Raw genomic sequence first — 20,529 nt, forward strand, 5'->3', positions numbered from 1 at the left:
TTTAATAAGTACATTGTTATCAGAATCAAGTTTCATTAAAACAATGTCACCTTGGTTTTCAAAAACGATCATTGAATGCAAAACCGTTTCTTTTGGTCATCTCTCCAGCCAAAATAATTCTCAGTGCCATCTCGTTGTGTTTCTGTAAATACTTGTATGAGGAAGTTCTAACATTGATTTAAACCTTTTACAATCGACGTTTTGTTTGACAGTTGATAGTTGTTTATAATAATAGTAATCAATTTAACAGTTTCTGATTTAGAGTATCTATATTGTTTATTTATTATTTATTTATTTATTTATTTATATATATAATTTGTACATTTATTTATAACAATTACAGGTAATAAAGCCTAAGACGTTATAATTGTACCATTTATGCAGTGTATATGCAATGCCAAAAATCTCGTAAATGCGCTATAGGACACAAAAAATAAATCTAATTTCTTATCTACCGCATTCAAAAAGCACGTAGCTCTCCCCACAGGTGAGTTCATTAATAAATTAGTGCGGCTTGCTCTACTATATAGAAGATTGTGATGACGTCCTCGAGAGTGAGACTCTGGTACAAAAAAATTTAATTGGGCCAGTATCTCATTATTAGATAAGTGACCGTTTATTAGTTGGAAAAAATATTTAAGCAAAGCAATACCTCTACGTGTCTCTAGGGAGTGGTAATTGGTCATGCCTAATATATAAATCGATGGGTAAAGCCAAGGGTAACGTCCATAGAGCCGCGAGAATAAAAACCTTAAAAAATTTTTATGGACTCTTTCAATGCGTAAAGTGTATGTTAATTCATGTGGAGCCCAGATGATCGAGTTTGATTCAAGTACACTTAGGACTAGTGTGTTATATAATAACGTCAGTGTTTTTGTGTTACGAAACGGATATGAGTTTCTAATTACGAAGCCGAGAAGCCTGTATCCTCTGCTTATTAAATCATCGATGTGTTGGTGAAAGGTTAGTTTGCTGTCGTAAATAACTCCTAGATCTTTGATTTGATTTAGGTGTTGGAGAATAATTTCATTGATTGTATATTCAAATACATGCGGTTTCTTTGATCTTGTATACGAGACGATATTGCACTTGGGTGTAATGAAGTTCAAGCCATTTATTTTGGCCCAGTTTGAGACGCAGTCAATGTCACGTTGAAGGAGAATACAGTCAAGATGGTTTTTTATTGAACGATATAGTTTCAAGTCATCTGCAAATAGTAAATACAGCGAATGTGTGATGACTGAACCAATATCGTTGATAAAAATCAGAAACAGAAGTGGTCCAAGGATAGACCCCTGAGGAACTCCAGAAAAAACTGTGAATTCCAAAGAACTGGAACCCTTATAATAAACAAACTGTCTACGATTTCGAAAATATGAAGCAAAAAAACAGAGTAGTCTTTTGGAAAAACCAAATGAAGCTAGCTTATTTAGAAGAATGTCGATGTCAACCTTGTCGAATGCTTTTTCCAGGTCGAAATAAGCAACATCCACCTGTCCCCGATTGTCGAGAGTTTGTGATAAGAAATCTGAGATGCATAAGAGGTTTGATGTTACTGACATCTGGGGTCTAAAACCATATTGACGGTCATCAAGAATTGGATTAACGTGATTAAGTATATATTTATGTAGAATTTTCTCGAATATTTTCATGATGGAACATAGAACGGCAACTGGTCGATAATTCCGGATATCGCGTTTATCTCCCTTCTTGTAGATAGGGGTTATTTTAGTTAATCTCCAGATGTCTGGGAGAATCCCGTTTTTTAGGCAAACATTGAAGAGATGACATAATGGCGGTATTAAAAGGTCGGAACAACCCTTTAGTATAAATGTTGGAATATTGTCAGGACCGATGGAGTGAGGTTTCTTTAAATTTGAGAGTGCCTCCTTAACATCTTTTTCTGAAATACTGACCAGGTCGAATGAGGGCCCAATCTGTACAGTGTGAAGGGTAGAGTCAATATTGAGAGTTGGTTGGACATTTTTGTAAACAGATGAAAAAAAGGTCGCAAAACTATTTGCGATTTTATCATCAGTAGTCAATTCCTCTCCGTCAAGAATCATAGACTTAAATGAGTTGTTGGATTTTTTTAGATCCTTAATGTACTTCCAAAACTGTTTGGGATCGATAGATAATTTTTCTTCCATTGAAGTTAAATGATTTTTAAAAGCTTCACTGATTTCATGTTTTACGATGGAGCGATAGGCTGAAAAACTAGCATAGTCCAAGTTGTGACGTGTTTTTTTCCATCGCTTATGAAAAATATGTTTAATTTTAATATTTGAAATAATACTATTGGTGTACCACTTAGGATATACTCTGTGTGCCGTAGTGCGAGGTGTGGAAATGGGTATACACTTGTCGAATATATTGTAAATTGAATTGTAAAAATTTGTACATAATGCATTTATATCTGTTGAACTTTGGCAGACCGGTTGCCATGAGCATTCAGAAAGCAATTCATATAATAAGTGGAAATTTCCTTTGTTGAATCTCCATGCGTTTATGGTTCTAGCTCCATGATAGGAGGGAACTTCTATTGGACTTGGGTTTAGACTTATGTAAAGTATGTTAGCTTAACATATTTTAAAGGCAAATATTTAAATAGGAATGGTATTACGGAAATTTAGTTACAACATTATGCAATTAATTATTATGTCCTTGCTGGTTGCATATGGTTCTTTCTGCATGTTAAGGTATCTTCTTAAATGTTGAGTATATGTTCTATTTTCCATTAAAATATGTTGATCTAAAATACAACTAAAAACAAGATTCATACTAAAAATCAGAGATTGATAAACAGACAAAAATAAATCATCTTTGCAAACTTTGATAGAACGAGGGAAAGTGAAATTAGAACCCTGTCCAACTAAGATGACTCAGTTACTTCACATACATCTATATCTATCTAACTTTCCACTGTTTTATTTTGAGATTGATGAACTTTTGCACACTAATTTCTTTTGATTTTTTTGTTCCAAGAGATTTCCTCATTTACCACCCATTACGCATAATTTTGATGCTTTTTGATGATTTTTGAACAGTTGACTTTCAAAATATGAATAAAATTACTGTCTACATCTGATTTACAAAAAAACTCTGTGTTAAACCCGGGCAACGCCGGAGATTTCAACTGGTCGTCATATAGTTCTACATAATATTATAAATTAAAGTGTGTTTGTCTGTATGTTTGTTCTTCTTTCACGTCGCAACGGAGCGACCGATCGACGTTATTTTTGCATAGGGATGGTAAGAGGAATAGGAAAGAGCAATAGCTACTTTTCATCGGGAAAAAAATTTCACTGCCGTGTGAAAATTCTTTGTACAGTGATTTCTCCCTAATACCACTCTGAGTGAAGCTTTGGGTAAAATCTAGGACAATATATAAAATAAGAGTGTCCCGGTGTGGGTAAAATTGATGAAATATTGCACACTTGATCTTCAAAACTAGAGAAAAGTTGATATTTACATGAGATTACAAAACCACCCCACCCCTTTCCAACCCCTAATAGCAAAATAAAGCAGGGTAACGCTGATTGCTTCAGCTACTTCTCAATTAAACTAATTCCTAGTGACCGTTTAACGAAAAATTGACCGCTTCGTTAACATTGATTTCCATAGTAAATATTTGCAAATCTAGACCAGTCCTCAGTACAGCTGTTAAAGGCACAATTTCTCTCAAGTTTATTTATAGATTGTTTTATTTACTATAAATAACATTGATCAAATTGGTTCAATTTGGCACACGAGCTTGAGGGATGAAGGCAATAAGTAGAAATATTCGGATGCTATAAAAAGGAAATCGGATTTGTTTCCCGATCACACTACACCCTTTTTCCTCTACTTGATCCTGATTGATGAGGCTGTGCCCCGTTTCCATTCTTCTGAACTAACTCAATACCTTTTATGGGGAAATAACATAAAAATATCTCCGACTAAAATAACAAACGTATAAGAGAAATATTTATGAAAACAGTGCTTTTCCCTAAACGAATGTTACAAACGAAGGATTTGATAAATCTCAACCACGACATAGGTATTACGAGAAAAAAATGTTTTAGGAGACTACACTGTAGAGAATTTATTGTTAACATTTTTTTGAATGAATATTTTAGAAGCATGACAGCAATCCCTTTACTGTTCAAATTTGTTGATATTTGGTCATATACATGATATATTAAATATCTTTTTAAATATACATTAAGCATTAAATAATATCGTTGATATATTTTAAATCGGATTCTGAACTTTTCACCGCTATACTAAGACACATTTCTGCAAAATTTCTGAATTAATTCGTATAATTCTCAATTTTATTTGGTAAAACTGTTCTTTTTGTTGATTTCGATCAAATCAAACGGCAATCCATGTATATATTTACATTAAGCCCGATTTCCCATGGATCGACAAGCAATCGACATACACTAAGTGCTGTAAAACCCTGCACAGAAAATTAAGTTCGTTTTAGTAAGCTTACGGTGCGCAGTTCAGCGTGGGACTTTTTTGCGCAGGGTCTTACAGCATTTGGTTTATGTCAATTGCTTATCGACCGGTGGTATGATGGGCTAACTCAGGAGGCCCTGAGGAAAATAATTTCACTCAGGGCCTATGCTATTTTTGGCGATGCTGTGTCTTTTTGTGGAAAGGAAGAAATTAAAGTGGGTCTCATCGTTGGGCCCGTGTTATAGGAGAGAGAAAACCAAGAGGCCGACAAATCTGTACACAGCCGAGCTGTTGAACTCAAGTTAAGTCGTAAAAATGAGACTTTCTCATCTGACAAATGTCATTTGGAAACTTTGTACAAGTGCTGGGTGTTTACCGTCTGTACACCGGTACCGAAAGAATCAATGAAGTCAGTTCCTCTTTTCATTGAATGTCAGTAGAACGATTGTAACATTCTCATCCGATGCCTGTGCTATGGAGATTGCAATCCGTGTGTTAAGGTAAGAGAATCTATCGAAAAGGCCGCCGGTTTCTGCACACAGTCGAGGGTTTATTAAGAAATTCTGGAGATGCACACGAGAATTGGCTGGCGATTTTACCCTCTTGGCATGTTGATCTGTACAAGGTTAGCAGTTGTGTACTATTGGTTTGTTTAATACGTATTTTTAATCTTTGATATAATTACTTTGCGAGCTAAAAATACTTGCTTTGACCAGAATATCTCAGTTTAATAAACTGTTTAAATTCCACGTTGCAAATATGCATGTTACGCCTTAGCAAAATATTTGCTGGAATATTTGTTCAAACAATTTAGCTCTTAGATTCGTATGCCTAAATTTCCTTTCAAATTCCCATAATAATCGGCTTACGCTAATTCAAAGCCGTATTAGCATATCTTCCATAATGTCAGCAATGGTGTTTATTTCCGTAGCGGTGAGTTAAACTCTAATATCCGATTACTTGAACTATGTGATCTCTGTCAGGCCTGATTGATAGGCGGATTGCAGTAAACCATGCTACCCGTCACACGTACTATTAAATACACTTACACAGAATATGCTAGATGATCCCTGCGAAATAATTCAGAGTCTAATAAAACAGGGCTCACTGATACCAGTATTTATTGAAAATATCCATTTGCTGTATCTGTTACTTATCTGTTACTACCTGATGAATACTATGTAATATTAGTTTTATAGTAAGAATAATACAAAAATAATAAAAAAGCAGGATATTTCACTGCTAAATTGTGAAAATGATGGTACTTGGTATATTGACTCATTTGGGTAGGTGGGTATTCGGTAAATATAATGTAGTATTTAAGCACTTGTGGCGTCGAGAATAATCCATTGAATAATTAATAATAAACCGCTCGACCTACTTAGTACCTACTCCCGAATTATGTACCTGCAATTCAAATCGCAACGTAAACAAAGTAACCTACGTACTACAAGACCTACTTGTCTACCAGGTGACAATACGTCACGGACCGTCTTACACAGTACGAGAACTCGCCAGAAGGAACGAATCTGCCGCCTATGCATAATTGCCACGCTATCGAAGGTTCCTGAAACATACAGTCTGTGCGAGTGCCTAGGATTTAGTTGTCATCCACCTACCTACTGCCGCCGTCGGCCGTGTAGTATAAATATGCCCGACGCAGCGAGTCAGTCAGTCAGTCATCATTCCGCCGTCAGTCTACAAGGATCAACGAGTGTTAACCCGCGCTACTCTTACTAGCGCAAAGGAAAATATTCTCGGCTTCGCCCGTACCATCATGGACTCCATCGGGACACCATCATAGCGCCTCGGCCACGTCCATGGCCAGCGCTACTCGGATTACAAGCGCCCTGGTTCTAGTGTCTCTGACCAGCGCTTCTTCCACGCTACCATGACCACCACGAGGACACGCAGCATCCTCACTGGTCGCACCGTTCCCGTTCAACCGCCTACAAGGTCCGCCGCACCTTCGGCCGTCTCGTCAGCACTGGAGTGCCTGAAGACCTACGTTCTTCGCCAGTGCCTGACCTTCATTGAGTCCCGGTCACCAGCGCCCGGCGTCGATTCACTGACCCGCGCCTGACCAGCACATCACCGCAGCGTCCGGAGTATTTCAACTTTTGTCCTACATCATCTCCTCGTCACGGCAACTGACTCACCAATAAACACATGTGACCTTCACAACTTTCTTTCATTTCGTGCCTCACCTATGATCCCCAAACACTCATAGATCGTGAGCATATGCACAAATCGTAAAACGGTGTAAGTACATTGAATCTTCTGGGTCTACTTTTTCCCCATGCTTAAAACAAACGGAAAAAACAAATACAATGGAATTCCACCATGAACCGTGTCAAAAAGACTCGTGAAAATACGCGGGAAAAATTGTGAAAGTCTGAATTTTTTTGAAAATAGAATTTAAATAGTTTTCTGTTAAAATTATTATACTAAAGGCATCTTCCTATTTTATCGCTTGTCTGAATTCTTCAAACAACTATCAGTTCCAATTATCGAAATGACACAATTCAAAGCAAAAGTTGAAGAGTTTGTTGAACCGGAGTTACGGACAAACGGAGTCACTACCGAAATAATAATTTTTGATAATATTTTTAATAATATTTTTACTATGCAAATATGTATTTAAAATATTCAGTCATGCTTATTTCTAAATACAGCATTCTTAGAAATTTTAAAATATTCTTTTTTGTAAGCCCATTTTGGATCAAACGGTTACATGCGAACAAATTACCTTTTTTGAAAATTAACACTCCACTCTAATTCACACAATTTCCAATCAAATTAGTTTTTCAACAAAAAATTTTTAGAGTCCACATACATCAAAAATTTCCAGTATATTTAAGTAAAAATTTTCATATCAAAATTTAAAAAAAAATATATAGATATATCTATATTTTTTTTTCTAACTTAGAAAGCCTTGGTAAGAAATAAAAGAAGATTCTTGTGTTAACATGAATATACCTTTAAGCTTGGGGTAGGTATTTTGAACTTTCAATGAGATGTGCCCACGCATGTTGATATTGTCATAGTAGCAAAACTTTAGGAACCTACGTACATACGTTTATCATCTTCGAACAGCTGCCTGGGCTGAAGCGCCCCTAACTTCCTCCGCGTTAATTGATAGTATCGCATAGTTTGTAGTACTCATTTCATTAACTACTTAATGTAAACACTATTATTATACCTTTCATGCATGCAGAGGGTTCAACGTGATTATAGTTATAATAAAACTAATGTTGGCATCCCGATAAAACTGTAAATACCTATATCATTACTTAGTACACTTGCTGTTAATCTCGTAGCAACAACAAAAAGTGACTGACAGAATGTGTGTGCTGAAACACTTTTAAATTTACCCGAATTTTTTAAACTTATCAATCTCTTAATTGTATAATGATGATACATATTTGCCTTGTTGCGCTTTATATTTTACTAGCCAACATTTTGGACAGCGTTATAGTGGCAGATCAATCAATCACGATAGTACTTTTAACCCTTAAGTACTACACTGGGTCCATGCGGATCCGACCAAAAAATACATTCTTCTCTCCAACTACCGATATGCGTGATAAACCACCGCTGCCACAGTTTTGAGATAATTAACATGTCGGGTCCATAAAGTTCGTATTAGTATGGTAAGAATTTCAAAGTTTTTTTTGTATTTCTAAATTCTGTGTAAGCTTATAATATTCTTATTGTGTATAGTTTTTATGATTATTGACTGATAAACATTTTGAGAAAATTTTTCTTATGTAAGTTTTTCACAGCCTTTCACAATCGTACATAAAACTGACTGTACAGGTGAAAACATAAAAGAATTACAACCTTCAGCCAATTTAGCTAAAAAATTTTGAAAAAGATTTATCATAAATAACTTTATCTCGCAGTGCATCTTTGCGTTATGGACATCAAGATAATAATATTAATGCAAATCATGTATTTGTTCTGTTTTATTTATTTTATGCTGGGCTGATTTTTGCCTTATGAATGTGTAAATGTTTTTTTTAACTAAAATAAGAAATTGTTGCTGATTTTATATTCGTAATTCAGTGATCTCTGATAAAATATTTATGTAGTTGATTATTAAAGTGGTTCTATTTTTTTTTGCTGTAGTGTGTAAAAATAGGGTAAAATTAAGGCGCTTTTTTAAAAATGCTAACGTATAATAAATGTTCAAAAGTATATACATGTTTTAAAAAGTCCAGTACATAATCATCGTTAAGAAAAGAATTAAAACAATATATTTTATAATTATTTTAAATTACCGTTAAAATCACGGGTCCGTTCTGACCCGGTTTGGTATTGACATTTGGAGAAATTAAATGTGGTAGTAAAGTTTAGGTTAATTACTATAATAAAACAATTCAATCACGGTTGTACTTAAAATAAGCAAGTTGTGTTGTACTCCAGACAAAACTTTTTTGCATTAATAAATTCAGAGTCAGATTCTACGTCGCGAGGCACATCTTTTATATCCCATGTGAATCATTACAACTCTCACGTATAACTCAATATATAGCTAAAACATTTTCTTACCAGATAGAATGTAGGTACCTATCTGTGTAATATAATATTGTAAACCATTATTAACACGACATTATCTGGAATGACATAACGTGAAGGCTTAACCCTATATACTAAAACTAAATAATGCTGAGAAACTCTTGAGTTTGGTTTCTGATTGACGATGTTTAAACATTAGATAAGTTTTCTAAGAAAAGCATAACGATGTTTTTGTTGTTTAAACAAATCAAATAATGTAAATTTTCTAACGTTCAGTTTCTTCTGACTCTTGTTACCCTATGAACTTTCAGCTACATGTAACTAGAAACAAACAAAAATATATAAAAAGCCTCAAAACAATCACAATATCACTTTTTTATGACTTCTTTCTTTGTTGTTCTGAATAAGGATACGGATTTTTGTTTGTTTATTTAGTTGAAAGAAACAGTTAGTATTAATGAGACCTTACCGTATTGACTGTATACTGAACAAACCTAATATTATATTTTGTGTCGTAAAAAACGGAACGTTAAGAGTTGTTTTGGGAAAGAATGGATGATTTTATATTTTCTGTTCTACATAAAGAAGGTGTTGTTTTTCGGGTATGATTTGAGATTTTCATGGCCAAATGTATTACAGTGATTTATTTTTGGGGTATTATGCCGTGTTGAGCTACCTCCTTCTCTAGCCAATGTTTCGGACTGATGATGGACACTGCAATGCTGTCCGAAATGCTGGCTATAGAAGGAGGAAAATCAGTATAGTATTGTATGTCTGTTATATTAATTATTAATTAAAATAGACATAACTTTAAGATTTTTCTTAAAATTATTAAGTTTGGGAAGTATTTTAGTTTTTATACAATCTGTTCAAAAAATTTCGGTTGTTTCGGATTTCAAGGTCATTTTGAACTGTCGGTCTTGAAAACCGAAACAGATGTAGCAATAATAAAAAATAAAATACTTGCATAAGTAAATAATAATCTAATTAAATTTGATTTATATCGATTTGATTAATGATTTGACAACATCGATGGGAACACTCAACACACGTCAGCCGGTTTAATTGTTGACAGATGAATCATCTAAATGCGGTAAAGATCGACGATTAATTTCATACATTTGATTTATATCGATTTGATTAATGATTTGACAACATCGATGGGAACACTCAACACACGTCAGCCGGTTTAATTGTTGACAGATGAATCATCTAAATGCGGTAAAGATCGACGATTAATTTCATACATTTGATTTATATCGATTTGATTAATGATTTGACAACATCGATGGGAACACTCAACACACGTCAGCCGGTTTAATTGTTGACAGATGAATCATCTAAATGCGGTAAAGATCGACGATTAATTTCATACATTTGCTCAATTAATTTAAGATATGAATGTATACTTTTCTATAAATTTAGCTAACCCATTAGACGCTTTTTGCACCCGTCTTCTAAAACGAATCACAAAACACCCTTATATCATAGTACCTACTACCTTCTTCTACTGGCCCTAGTAAAATTTGAAATAGTATTCATTGATTTATTTTTAAATGTAAGTATGTTAGTTGTAAGTCACTACATATGTAAATATATATGTCATTAAGACAGTACAGGCCAATAGATATAAGTCTTAGATGTAAGTCTCTCGTTTTAAGTCAGTAGTTTTGAGCCTCAGTCGTAAGTCACTAGAAATATGTCTTAAATGTATTTCACTAGTTACAATGAATCTTATTATTTAATAAATGTATTTGTAAAGCCCCTTTGGGGTGATTTTTCATGAAAACGGCGCCATATAATATAATAATAATAAATATTATTATTTTTATTATAAAAAGACTGCATTTTAAACTTGCTATATAAACTCAGCTTCGTTGATGTTAAATATTTATGGCAATTTCAGAAGTATTTTTTATTTAACAACGATAGCTCTCCCCACCGGCATGACCAGTGGCAAGTTAGTCCTACAGTTTGGGAGATAAAACAGTATCCAGAATGCTGTCGGTGACGGAGATTAGTTCTTTTAGACAGTTCAATCCGAGCATATGTACATAAGAAAAATCAGTAGGATATAAGCCATTCTCTCTCAGGTAGAAAAATCCCACATAATCCCTAACGAGTGAATAATATAGACAAAATTGAATCTAAATCTTTGCGAATTGGAGTGAATCTATTCCCTGGGTAGAATTTTCTGATTCCCCTCTTTATTTAAGGCATATTACTATTTTCTGACAAATTTGTTCTTATTCTAAATGTCATCAGGTTATCCCCAAAATCTAATTGTTCAACGACTCAACAAATTAATGTAACCAAAGCTCTAACCTAACCTATTCATGTCAACTGTAAAAATTATCAGTCTCTATCAGATCTTCTAAGTATCCAAAATGATCTTCTTTCTTTAAACAAATTACAATATAGTCACGTCATCTTATAACCAACAATTTTAGAAGGATTCTTAAAAGCCATTCGAATTTCTCGGCATGTACTGTCAATAATATGTTCAGTGACATTATTTCATTTAAATGGCCTAACTCCTCGTTTTAATTTACTGATAACTCCAAATCTCCTGAATGTGGTATAGGTATTACCGGGTACCACAATAATTCTAATGACAGAATATTTCATTCAATTTCAAACCAATTTTCAATATTTTCAGCCGAATGCATTGCAATAATTGAATCTCTCAAATACATAATTAAATAATTTTGAACATTCCGTAGTTCTATCTGATTCTGCCAGTTTCCTCTAAATACTTAAATCCAGCCCTTTTCTTCATCTTGTTTATTCATGCCTTATTCGAGTGCTGATAGTCTGCATTCAAAGATTTGGTAAAACCGTAACTCTGATTTGGATTTCTGGACGTGTTGGCATCGTTGATAACGATATTACGGATTCCTTGGCAAAACAAGGATCATCCAACACTATTGCTACCCTCGTACACCACATTCCCTACTCTGACATTTTTTCGATCCACAAAGATCGACCCCGCAATGTTTGAAAAGAGGCACATTGCTAGTCAATCCAAGGGAGCCTGCTATGCCCCAATACAAGAGACTATTCCATAAAAACCGTGGTTTAAACAATTCCACCATTTCTCCAAAAAATAAATTTCCTCACTTATTCGAATGAGGATTAGACATCTTTTCGCCCCTTCTCACCTTTTTAAAATTTACGTGCTTGACTCATCAGATTGTACCTTCTGTGGTCTAGAAATGGGAACTTAAGATCACGTATTTTTTGGCTGTCACTCTCTAAACAAATATCGTCTCTCCTATCAAGCTTTACCTAAAAACGCCTTCCCTCAGTTATTTACAAGACAATTAAATTGTTAAATATTATATTTAATCATTGAAGACTATATAAGCGATTCTCACATGAAAATTTGTAATAAAATAATCAGATAATGATTTGGTCGCATCTAGGAATTGAAGCCAGGACCTCAGCCTTGCTGGGGATTTCCTACACCACTGAGTAAATCCGACCATATCTGATTCAGTAGTATTTGAGGAATTACTCATTGACTTTTTAAAATTATAAAAATAATTTAAAAAATGATGTGTAGTGTTTATAACCAATCAAGTTCCATTATTTGTATAAATAAACACACAAATAATTTTACTCTCATCGATATTTGGTCTAAAATGTTTGAATCGGGAGATAGATTCAGCCATTTGATTTTATAATACGTTTTTAAGGAACAAATGAAAATATCTGCAGGATGTTTAGTGTTTTGCAGATGCGTAGCATTAATGAGTTTTGTGTATACTTAGACTGATAATTATACACTGTATTCCCTTTACACGTTTACACCCTTGGCACATTTCCGCCCCCACACACTGCAAACTGATCATGATTAATTTCTACCAATTTTTTTCAATTTGGGAGGCGGGTTTGAGTGCCGCCGACCCGGGAACCATTTATGGGATAACCAACACCTCTGCCATAGGTCTTCCCAGGTGGTTCGCCACGTTTGGTGATTTGGAAAGGGTGCCCAGGTTCACTGGGTGAGGTGTGTTCAGGATACGCCTGCCCCCCAGCTGCACGGCATGCCAGATCGGGGAAAGATGGTTTGGGGAGACCCTTTGACCTCTCCAACTGCCTCCAACGCCTTGCGCCGCAGTGGAAGTAATATATACATATGACTATAAATAGGTTTTACATATTTAAAAAAAATATATATAAACAATAAAGCGGGAAAAAAACCTATTTATTTTATTCTAATTATGTATACCCACAAAGTGTTTGCTACATGTGAAAATGTATTATTTTAAAATCGGAATAATGGCCTGAACTCGAAATAGCTTACCAATTTAATAAAAAAAATCATAATAACCGGTCAGTAGCTGAGTTAACAATTGGGTCTCACCGAGGTCTAGTGTGTTCAATTGCTCGTCTGGCTCCATCACAAAACAAGCGATATTTTCCGCTTACTGTGGTGGTAGAAGGAGATTTTCAAATATTGTCAGGTTATGCGTAACCCGGGAATGTTTGTCTTTCTATTTAAAAAAATATTTCGTCACTATCAACATGACAAACCAATTTAATAATATTCCATAATGTTTAACCAACATTAGAAAAAAATCCAAAATTCCTCTTATATAAGCGTCATATAACACAAAATTTCACAGAAACAATATTTTTAGTAATATCCTTCAGAAATAGCGAATGGAAGTAACGCGTGCGATCGTAAATTAATATGCGAGTATGAAATGAACCGGGCCATCTCCTATCCTTATAATATATATCTCTTCCTCTCCCCCATACTTAAATTAATTAGTTTTATGACATGATATACGGAGAAAATTTTGTATGGCTGATCTATTGAAATCCTGTAAAAACACGATTGCAATCCATTTCCTCATAAAATATTAGACCATTCAGAATAAATTACAATACGTGTTTCTTGCAGATATTCTTCATCTGATAAATAAAATGACACGAAACATCATTTTTATAAAAACGTTTAGCCTAACCTAACACATTCGCGTTATACCGACAGTTTGTTAGGAAACCTGTTAATTCATTCGTTGAGGGCCTGCAGTCCTGTTTTACAGGAAAATTAATCATTTGACAAGATTTTCAATAAGTTAACAATATTTCTGTAACTCCCGTTCAAAATAATACATTTTCTCACGTTGTCATACGAAGAAGAACACTTTAAATTATAATATATATCACATAATCTTGTAAAACCTCTTCCATTAAGGGAATGGGCTTGAGATGTGCCACCGATAGAGGGGCGGAGGGGTGAGGGTAGCGAGGGAGGTTCTTTTCAAATACGCCTCCATTCCATGGAATACTTTCGGCCTGAAAGCCTCGGAGGTTGTTATCGTTTCGTGAGATTTTTCAGTCAAATGATTTTGTTCAGAATATCCGTAACGCAATAGAAAGAGGCTTCCTCTCTTTTGACAAATCGAATGATGCAAGGTAAACATAGTTCTGATTATGCCCAATATCGTAAGAAACGTTCGAGTTCAAGAAAGAGTTGAAAACAGAACTTGTTGTGGCTTAGTCTGTCTGTGCCAAAGATAATAGTTAGTCACAAACAATTAAACAATATGTGTAGATACTTATTTCCGAATAAAACGCGGAACCTTACAAAATAGAAAATGTCAAATTAAAAGTTTATTTTTTTATAATACGAGCATGTACCTAGTATGATGGCTGTAGAAAACCAAAAACTGTAATCATTTAATTTTTTATGAATAAAGAAACTCCAAAAAAAAAAGTATAATATGACATTTAATTTGTCATCGCAATCAGAAGAAAAACAAAAATATTTCTTAGTAATACGTGTATGTGTTAATAATATCTCGAATGAAAATTTGAAAAAGAAAAATCAGAAAATTATTCGGTGGCATCTTCGGTCAGTTAATTTTCTAGATCCGACTGAATCGTTTTGAGATTATTCTGTTTGAGGCTTAGTCATTATAATTAAAGAAAGTTTTATTTTGTTAACTTAAACTTATGTACATGGCTACAAAGATATGGGAACCAACGACGGCTAAAATCATTTTAAGCAACCGTTCAATTGAGAATCACCATGGCAATCCTGAGAGTAACTTCCAGTCTGAAATCTGGTTCGCGAACATCTCTGAAATAAATTACTCACTAAAACTTTAAAAAGATAAAAGCAAAAATGCATTTTACTGAAATATTCTAATTGCGGTGCAAGAAATTATTTATGTGAGCAAAACCAAGAGAAATTCCACGCTGTGAAAATTAAAACACAGTTCAAAATATTTCCATAAAGAGTTCTTATTAGACATCCCACAGCGTAATTTATTTCATGGAAAATCTGAAAAAAATTAACTTACATAGCTCCGTTTGCCAAGTGAAATAATACCGTATGGGATTACAAACAATACTAGCCAAAAGATCAAACGCAACACTACGCAAATTAGAAAATAATATTATTTATTTAGTAAAGTTACGAATGTTAAATATCATAACTGGCTTCAATGTTTATTTTGATTTTGGCAAAAAGTTTAACAGAATTCCGACAAATAATTTGAAAAATATTTTTTGTTCGTTCAGATAATTTGGCATTAAGATAATATGTAATAAAGTATTATCGAATTTGATTGCTATCATGAAATTACGCAAGAATGTGCAAAAGCTGTCCAATTATTTTCCAGTGATAAAAATGGCGTTTTAAAAGAAAATCCAGTAGGTTAATTTATTTTTGAAATAACACTAAACGTACCTATCTTAGAAGAGTTTGTTAAAAATATCACATTGTTTTTGACAGTAATGTATTTTATTTTGAGTGGGCATTTTCGCTAGAGTGTGCACATCGCGTTTTTGTCATATCTCACGATTTTGATTGGTTTTTTCATAGTTATGTAATGTAGATAATCGGAATTTAATTTTTTTTCATGAAAATTTATTAAATTACTTTATTTAGTCAGTTTAATACAACTGTCAAACCTGAACATATTTTTAATGAATAATGTTCCCATGACCTATTTCCACATTCAATTAAACAAAGTCTGATTTCATATTTAATATAATTGTATGGTGTCTTAAATAGCTTTCATAATATTTTTTTTGATAAAATACAATTTTTAGATAAATTTGGACCAATATTGGAAAAATAATCAAGTTTATCATTTCTTGTAATCCATTCCGTAACCACATTAAATTATTATTTAAGGCCCTTTTAGGGGCATTTATGTAGGAAAAGTTATGAAAATATATAAAATTATTTTAAAATTAAATGCTTTTTTACATTCTTTTATACATCCTTAATAAGAAATTTATACAATCCTTAATAAGAAATTTCCAACAGAACGCACGTCAAAAAACTGCTCTTCAAAAATCACCCGAATTCAGTTTCCACAATTCATAATAATTAATCAATTTATCGGTAAATGATTTCCTGCAGAACAGTAAAGCGAACAAGCTACGTTAGCTAAGTCTAAACGGTCGCACTTATTCTTATTTGAAGTGATTAGTTCAAGTTCTGTGAAGTGACAGTTTAGTGTTGTCGCCGAAATAAACATTCACTTAACAAAAATAAAAACATACCTGTGCTAAGTCGATTAATATACAAATATTTCACAGTTCATCACAGGCGGAGTTTGGCCCAGTGGTTAGAGCGCCCGCTAAATCCGCACCGAGATTGAAGAACATCAGTTCGAATCCCACACAGATTCCAAAAAATAACTTTTTTTTTTCTCTACGCCATTCTAAATAATCCTAGTGCTAACGCTATTATTACTAAGATATTTCACCCCAATACAAATTGAGCTCGCCATTTCTTTGTTGAGTTTCAGAGAACCTCAGTTCGAATCCTACTGGCATTAAAAAAAATATATATTTTTTTTTTTTTCTTATTTGCACATTTTGGCTTTAAAAAAACATTAACTAACCAAAATGTCTAAATCTCGCAGCAAGGTTTGCAGTTTGAAGAAAACACCATAATCACCTCTATTGACTGAATCTGGCCCCATGGACTCACCGTCGGCAACGCACCAGTCAATAATAAACATTGACACAGACTCCCTTATCAACTTCTTTGAGTCGAAACTCGAAACGATGCGTACTGAAAGTAAACTCGCAGTTGAGGCCATTCATCAAAAATTGGACGCGCTGTCAAATGAGTGGAAGGACCAGTACACCAAAATTATGGGATGTGTAACTGTTCTCCAGGAAGAAAATGCCAGCCTAAGACAGGAAATGGAATCAATCAGAGACGCTCAGGATGAAATGGAACAGCGTAGCAGAGTGTGTAACCTAGACATTCACGGCATTCCCGAGGCAAAAGGTGAAAATCTTTTAACATTACTGGAGAGAATGGGGTCCATTATTAACGTCCCGCTTCCAAGTGGCGCTGTGGTGGCGGTGCACCGCGTCGCTCGCGGTCACTCGTCGCCTTCCAACCGTCCACGCAACATAGTCGTCCAGCTTACGACAAAGCGTCTCCGTGATGACGTCATCGCTGCGGTAAGGACTCGCCGCGGCCTCACAACAGACCTACTAGGACTTGGCGCTCCCACCACTAACTTTTATGTTAACGAGCACCTGACAATAAAAAATAAAATACTTTTTGGAAAAACACGTGCCGCCGGAAAAGAAAATGGCTACAAATACGTATGGGTGCGGAATGGCAGTATCCTGGCAAAAAGGAATGATCTCTCTCGAGTGATCACCATTCGTCGTGAGGGAGACCTTAACAGAATTAGGACTCATGATCAACAGAATATGTGACTTCTACAACACACTCGTTACTGCTGCTATCGATGCCAACTCTCTCTCACTATCCTGTACCCTTGTTCACTCGTTTGTTTCATAGAAATTTACTTAATATTTTTGTTTACAGCGCAATACCTCCATTATTATATAGCACTATCATGTCTCTTTTATATTCATTCACATTTTACAATTTTAACATATTTTACACTAAGTAATCTTTGTTTCATAAATAATTTTGATGTTTCATATGTCCTACTCAATGTACCGCTCTCGCGAATGTGGAATAAGTCGAAGGGCACACTTACACTAATAAAATGACCTCATCATCTTTATCTGTTTATTACCAGAACTGCGGTGGTATTAAGACCAAAACTCAGGAGCTACTTATTAACATTTCATCGAATAACTATGATATTATAGTTCTAGTTGAAACGTGGCTAGTAGCAAGTGTTAATACGGCCGAATTCATAGATTCACGGTACACGGTGTTCCGACGAGATAGGGACCGTATACTTACTGGTAAGATGGACGGAGGCGGTGTGCTAGTAGCAGTGCGCAAGGAGCTCTCAGCTTCCCGTCTCGATGACTGGGAAAAAAATCAAATTGAACAAATCTTCGTATCTATTCCGGTAAGGTCTCTCAATCTCATCATATGTGCTGTATACATACCTCCTGTCTCGCCAACAACGTTTTATGATATTTTCTCCAAAAACCTAGAATCCGTTTTTTCATCAGAACCAAATAATATGTTTTGTGTTCTAGGAGATCTGAATCTACCTACTCTAACATGGTCATTTTCTGAAGGCTACAATCATGGTCTTGCCTCCTCGAACACGGCTACATCGCATACCTTGCTTCAAACAATGGCATTGATGAGCTTACTACAATATAATAGTATACCAAACCACAACGATAAATTCTTAGATCTTATATTTTATAGTTGCGAAACAAAAGTTACACATAGCGACGACCCTCTCCTTTCAGAGGATAGACACCATCCAGCCCTGAAATTCGAAATATCCTCCGCGATTCAATCAAAAATTAAAAACAACAAAGAGCGTAGGCGAAATTTCAGGAAAGCTGATTACACGCAAATTAATAATGACATTGACTGTATTGATTGGAAGTCTGAAATCGCAAATGTATCAGCAGAAGAAGCAGTAGACCAATTCTATGTAATAATAAACAATGTAATTGATAAGTTTATTCCATTACTGGCACGACGAAATGAAAAATTTCCCATATGGTTTACCCCCGAACTTATTAGGCTATCACGGAAAAAGGACAAAGTCTGGCTCAAATGGAAGACATACAAAGGTCTTTCTGACTATCGTGAATTTTCCTTCTTACGTGCAACATACAAGAAGTTGTCTAATGAATCTCGAAAGATATTTTTCGACAACGTCGAAAGTTCATTGCAAAACAATATCAAAAGTTTTTGGTCATACATATCCTCATTAAAGTCGTCCGACGGATATCCTGCTGCTATGTCCTTTGACGGACGTGAATCTAATAATGCCCAGGAAATCTGTAATATGTTCTCTGAATTCTTCAAGTCAACATTTGAACCCTCCTCCGTCAATGACACAATAGACATTGATCAACTTGAATCAGTTCACGACTCAGGACTTGCACATATTCACACGATTAAACTAACGAAACAAGAAGTGAAATCAAGTTTAAAGTCGCTAGACATAAACAAAGGTGCGGGTCACGATGGAATTCCGGCGTTTTTCCTTAGATCTGCTGCGTCGTCACTGTGTGTGCCGCTTACCATAATATTCAATAAATGTCTGAGTGATGGGGTTTTCCCTGGCAGGTGGAAGCTGGCCTACATCATACCGGTCCACAAAGGTGATTCGCGTCAACGAGTGGAAAACTACAGGCCAATATCCATTCTCTCAGCGATCCCTAAACTGTTGGAAAGACTTGTCCATACTAATATATATCCTCAGCTTGCTGCCAAAATTACAGACCAACAACACGGGTTTGTCAAAGGAAAATCTACCGTGAGTAATCTACTTATTTACTCTAATTTTTTGTTTACTAGCATGGATCGAGGCCATCAGGTAGATGCAATTTACTGCGATTTCAAAAAGGCTTTTGACAAGGTTGATCACCTTATTCTTATCAAAAAAATTATGTATAACGGAATTAGGGGAAACTTATTACGTTGGTTCATCTCATATTTAACAAAAAGACAGCAAGCTGTATCGTTACGAGGACATACCTCCGTATGGGAACCAGTTACTTCTGGCGTACCACAGGGATCAATCCTAGGACCGCTTTTATTTATACTTTTTATTAATACAGTTTCTGAATGTTTCATGCATTGTTTATTTCTCTTGTACGCCGATGACATAAAAATATTTGCTATTGTTAGAAATTTAAATGATTGTCTGCTCATCCAACGAGACTTAGTAAGGTTCGAAGCGTTTTGCAATGAAAACAAAATTTACCTAAGTTACAATAAATGTAAACAAATAAGCTTCACTAAAAATCATAACGCTATTATACACAATTATTATATAGGCAACTATTCACTAGATCGTGTATACTGTATAAGGGATCTTGGCGTCCTTTTTGATTCCAAACTTCATTTCGATGCGCACATTAAAAACATTGTGAATAAAGCTTACTGCATGCTAGGCTTTGTTATCAGAAACAGCCGCGTATTTCGAAAGCCTGAAACCTACCTTCTGCTTTACTATACGCTGGTCCGTTCTCAACTTGAATACTGCACCTCCATATGGACTCCACTTTACGATATCTATAAAGAAAATATTGAAAGTATCCAGAAGAAATTTCTGCGTTACCTCAACCACAGAATGAGCGCACCTAAACGGGGATACACAAATATGC

At 34.9% G+C, this 20,529-nt stretch overlaps 2 protein-coding genes across 2 annotated transcripts in view; one reads left to right on the forward strand and one right to left on the reverse strand.

Annotated features, from left to right (window-relative positions):
• Positions 1–20,529, reverse strand: part of LOC149412867 (potassium channel subfamily K member 18-like) — a 283,444-nt gene that overhangs the window by 252,235 nt on the left and 10,680 nt on the right. The window lies entirely within an intron of this gene.
• Positions 16,924–17,682, forward strand: LOC149412868 (uncharacterized). The gene has a single exon (XM_089645417.1). It carries the CDS (start codon positions 16,924–16,926, stop codon positions 17,680–17,682), a length of 759 nt encoding a protein of 252 aa, XP_089501543.1.

The sequence above is a fragment of the Hesperophylax consimilis genome, chromosome 22, assembly GCF_061612785.1.
Source record: "Hesperophylax consimilis isolate HC1 chromosome 22, BYU_Hcon_1.0, whole genome shotgun sequence".
In the NCBI taxonomy this organism is placed as follows: Eukaryota; Metazoa; Arthropoda; class Insecta; order Trichoptera; family Limnephilidae; genus Hesperophylax; species Hesperophylax consimilis.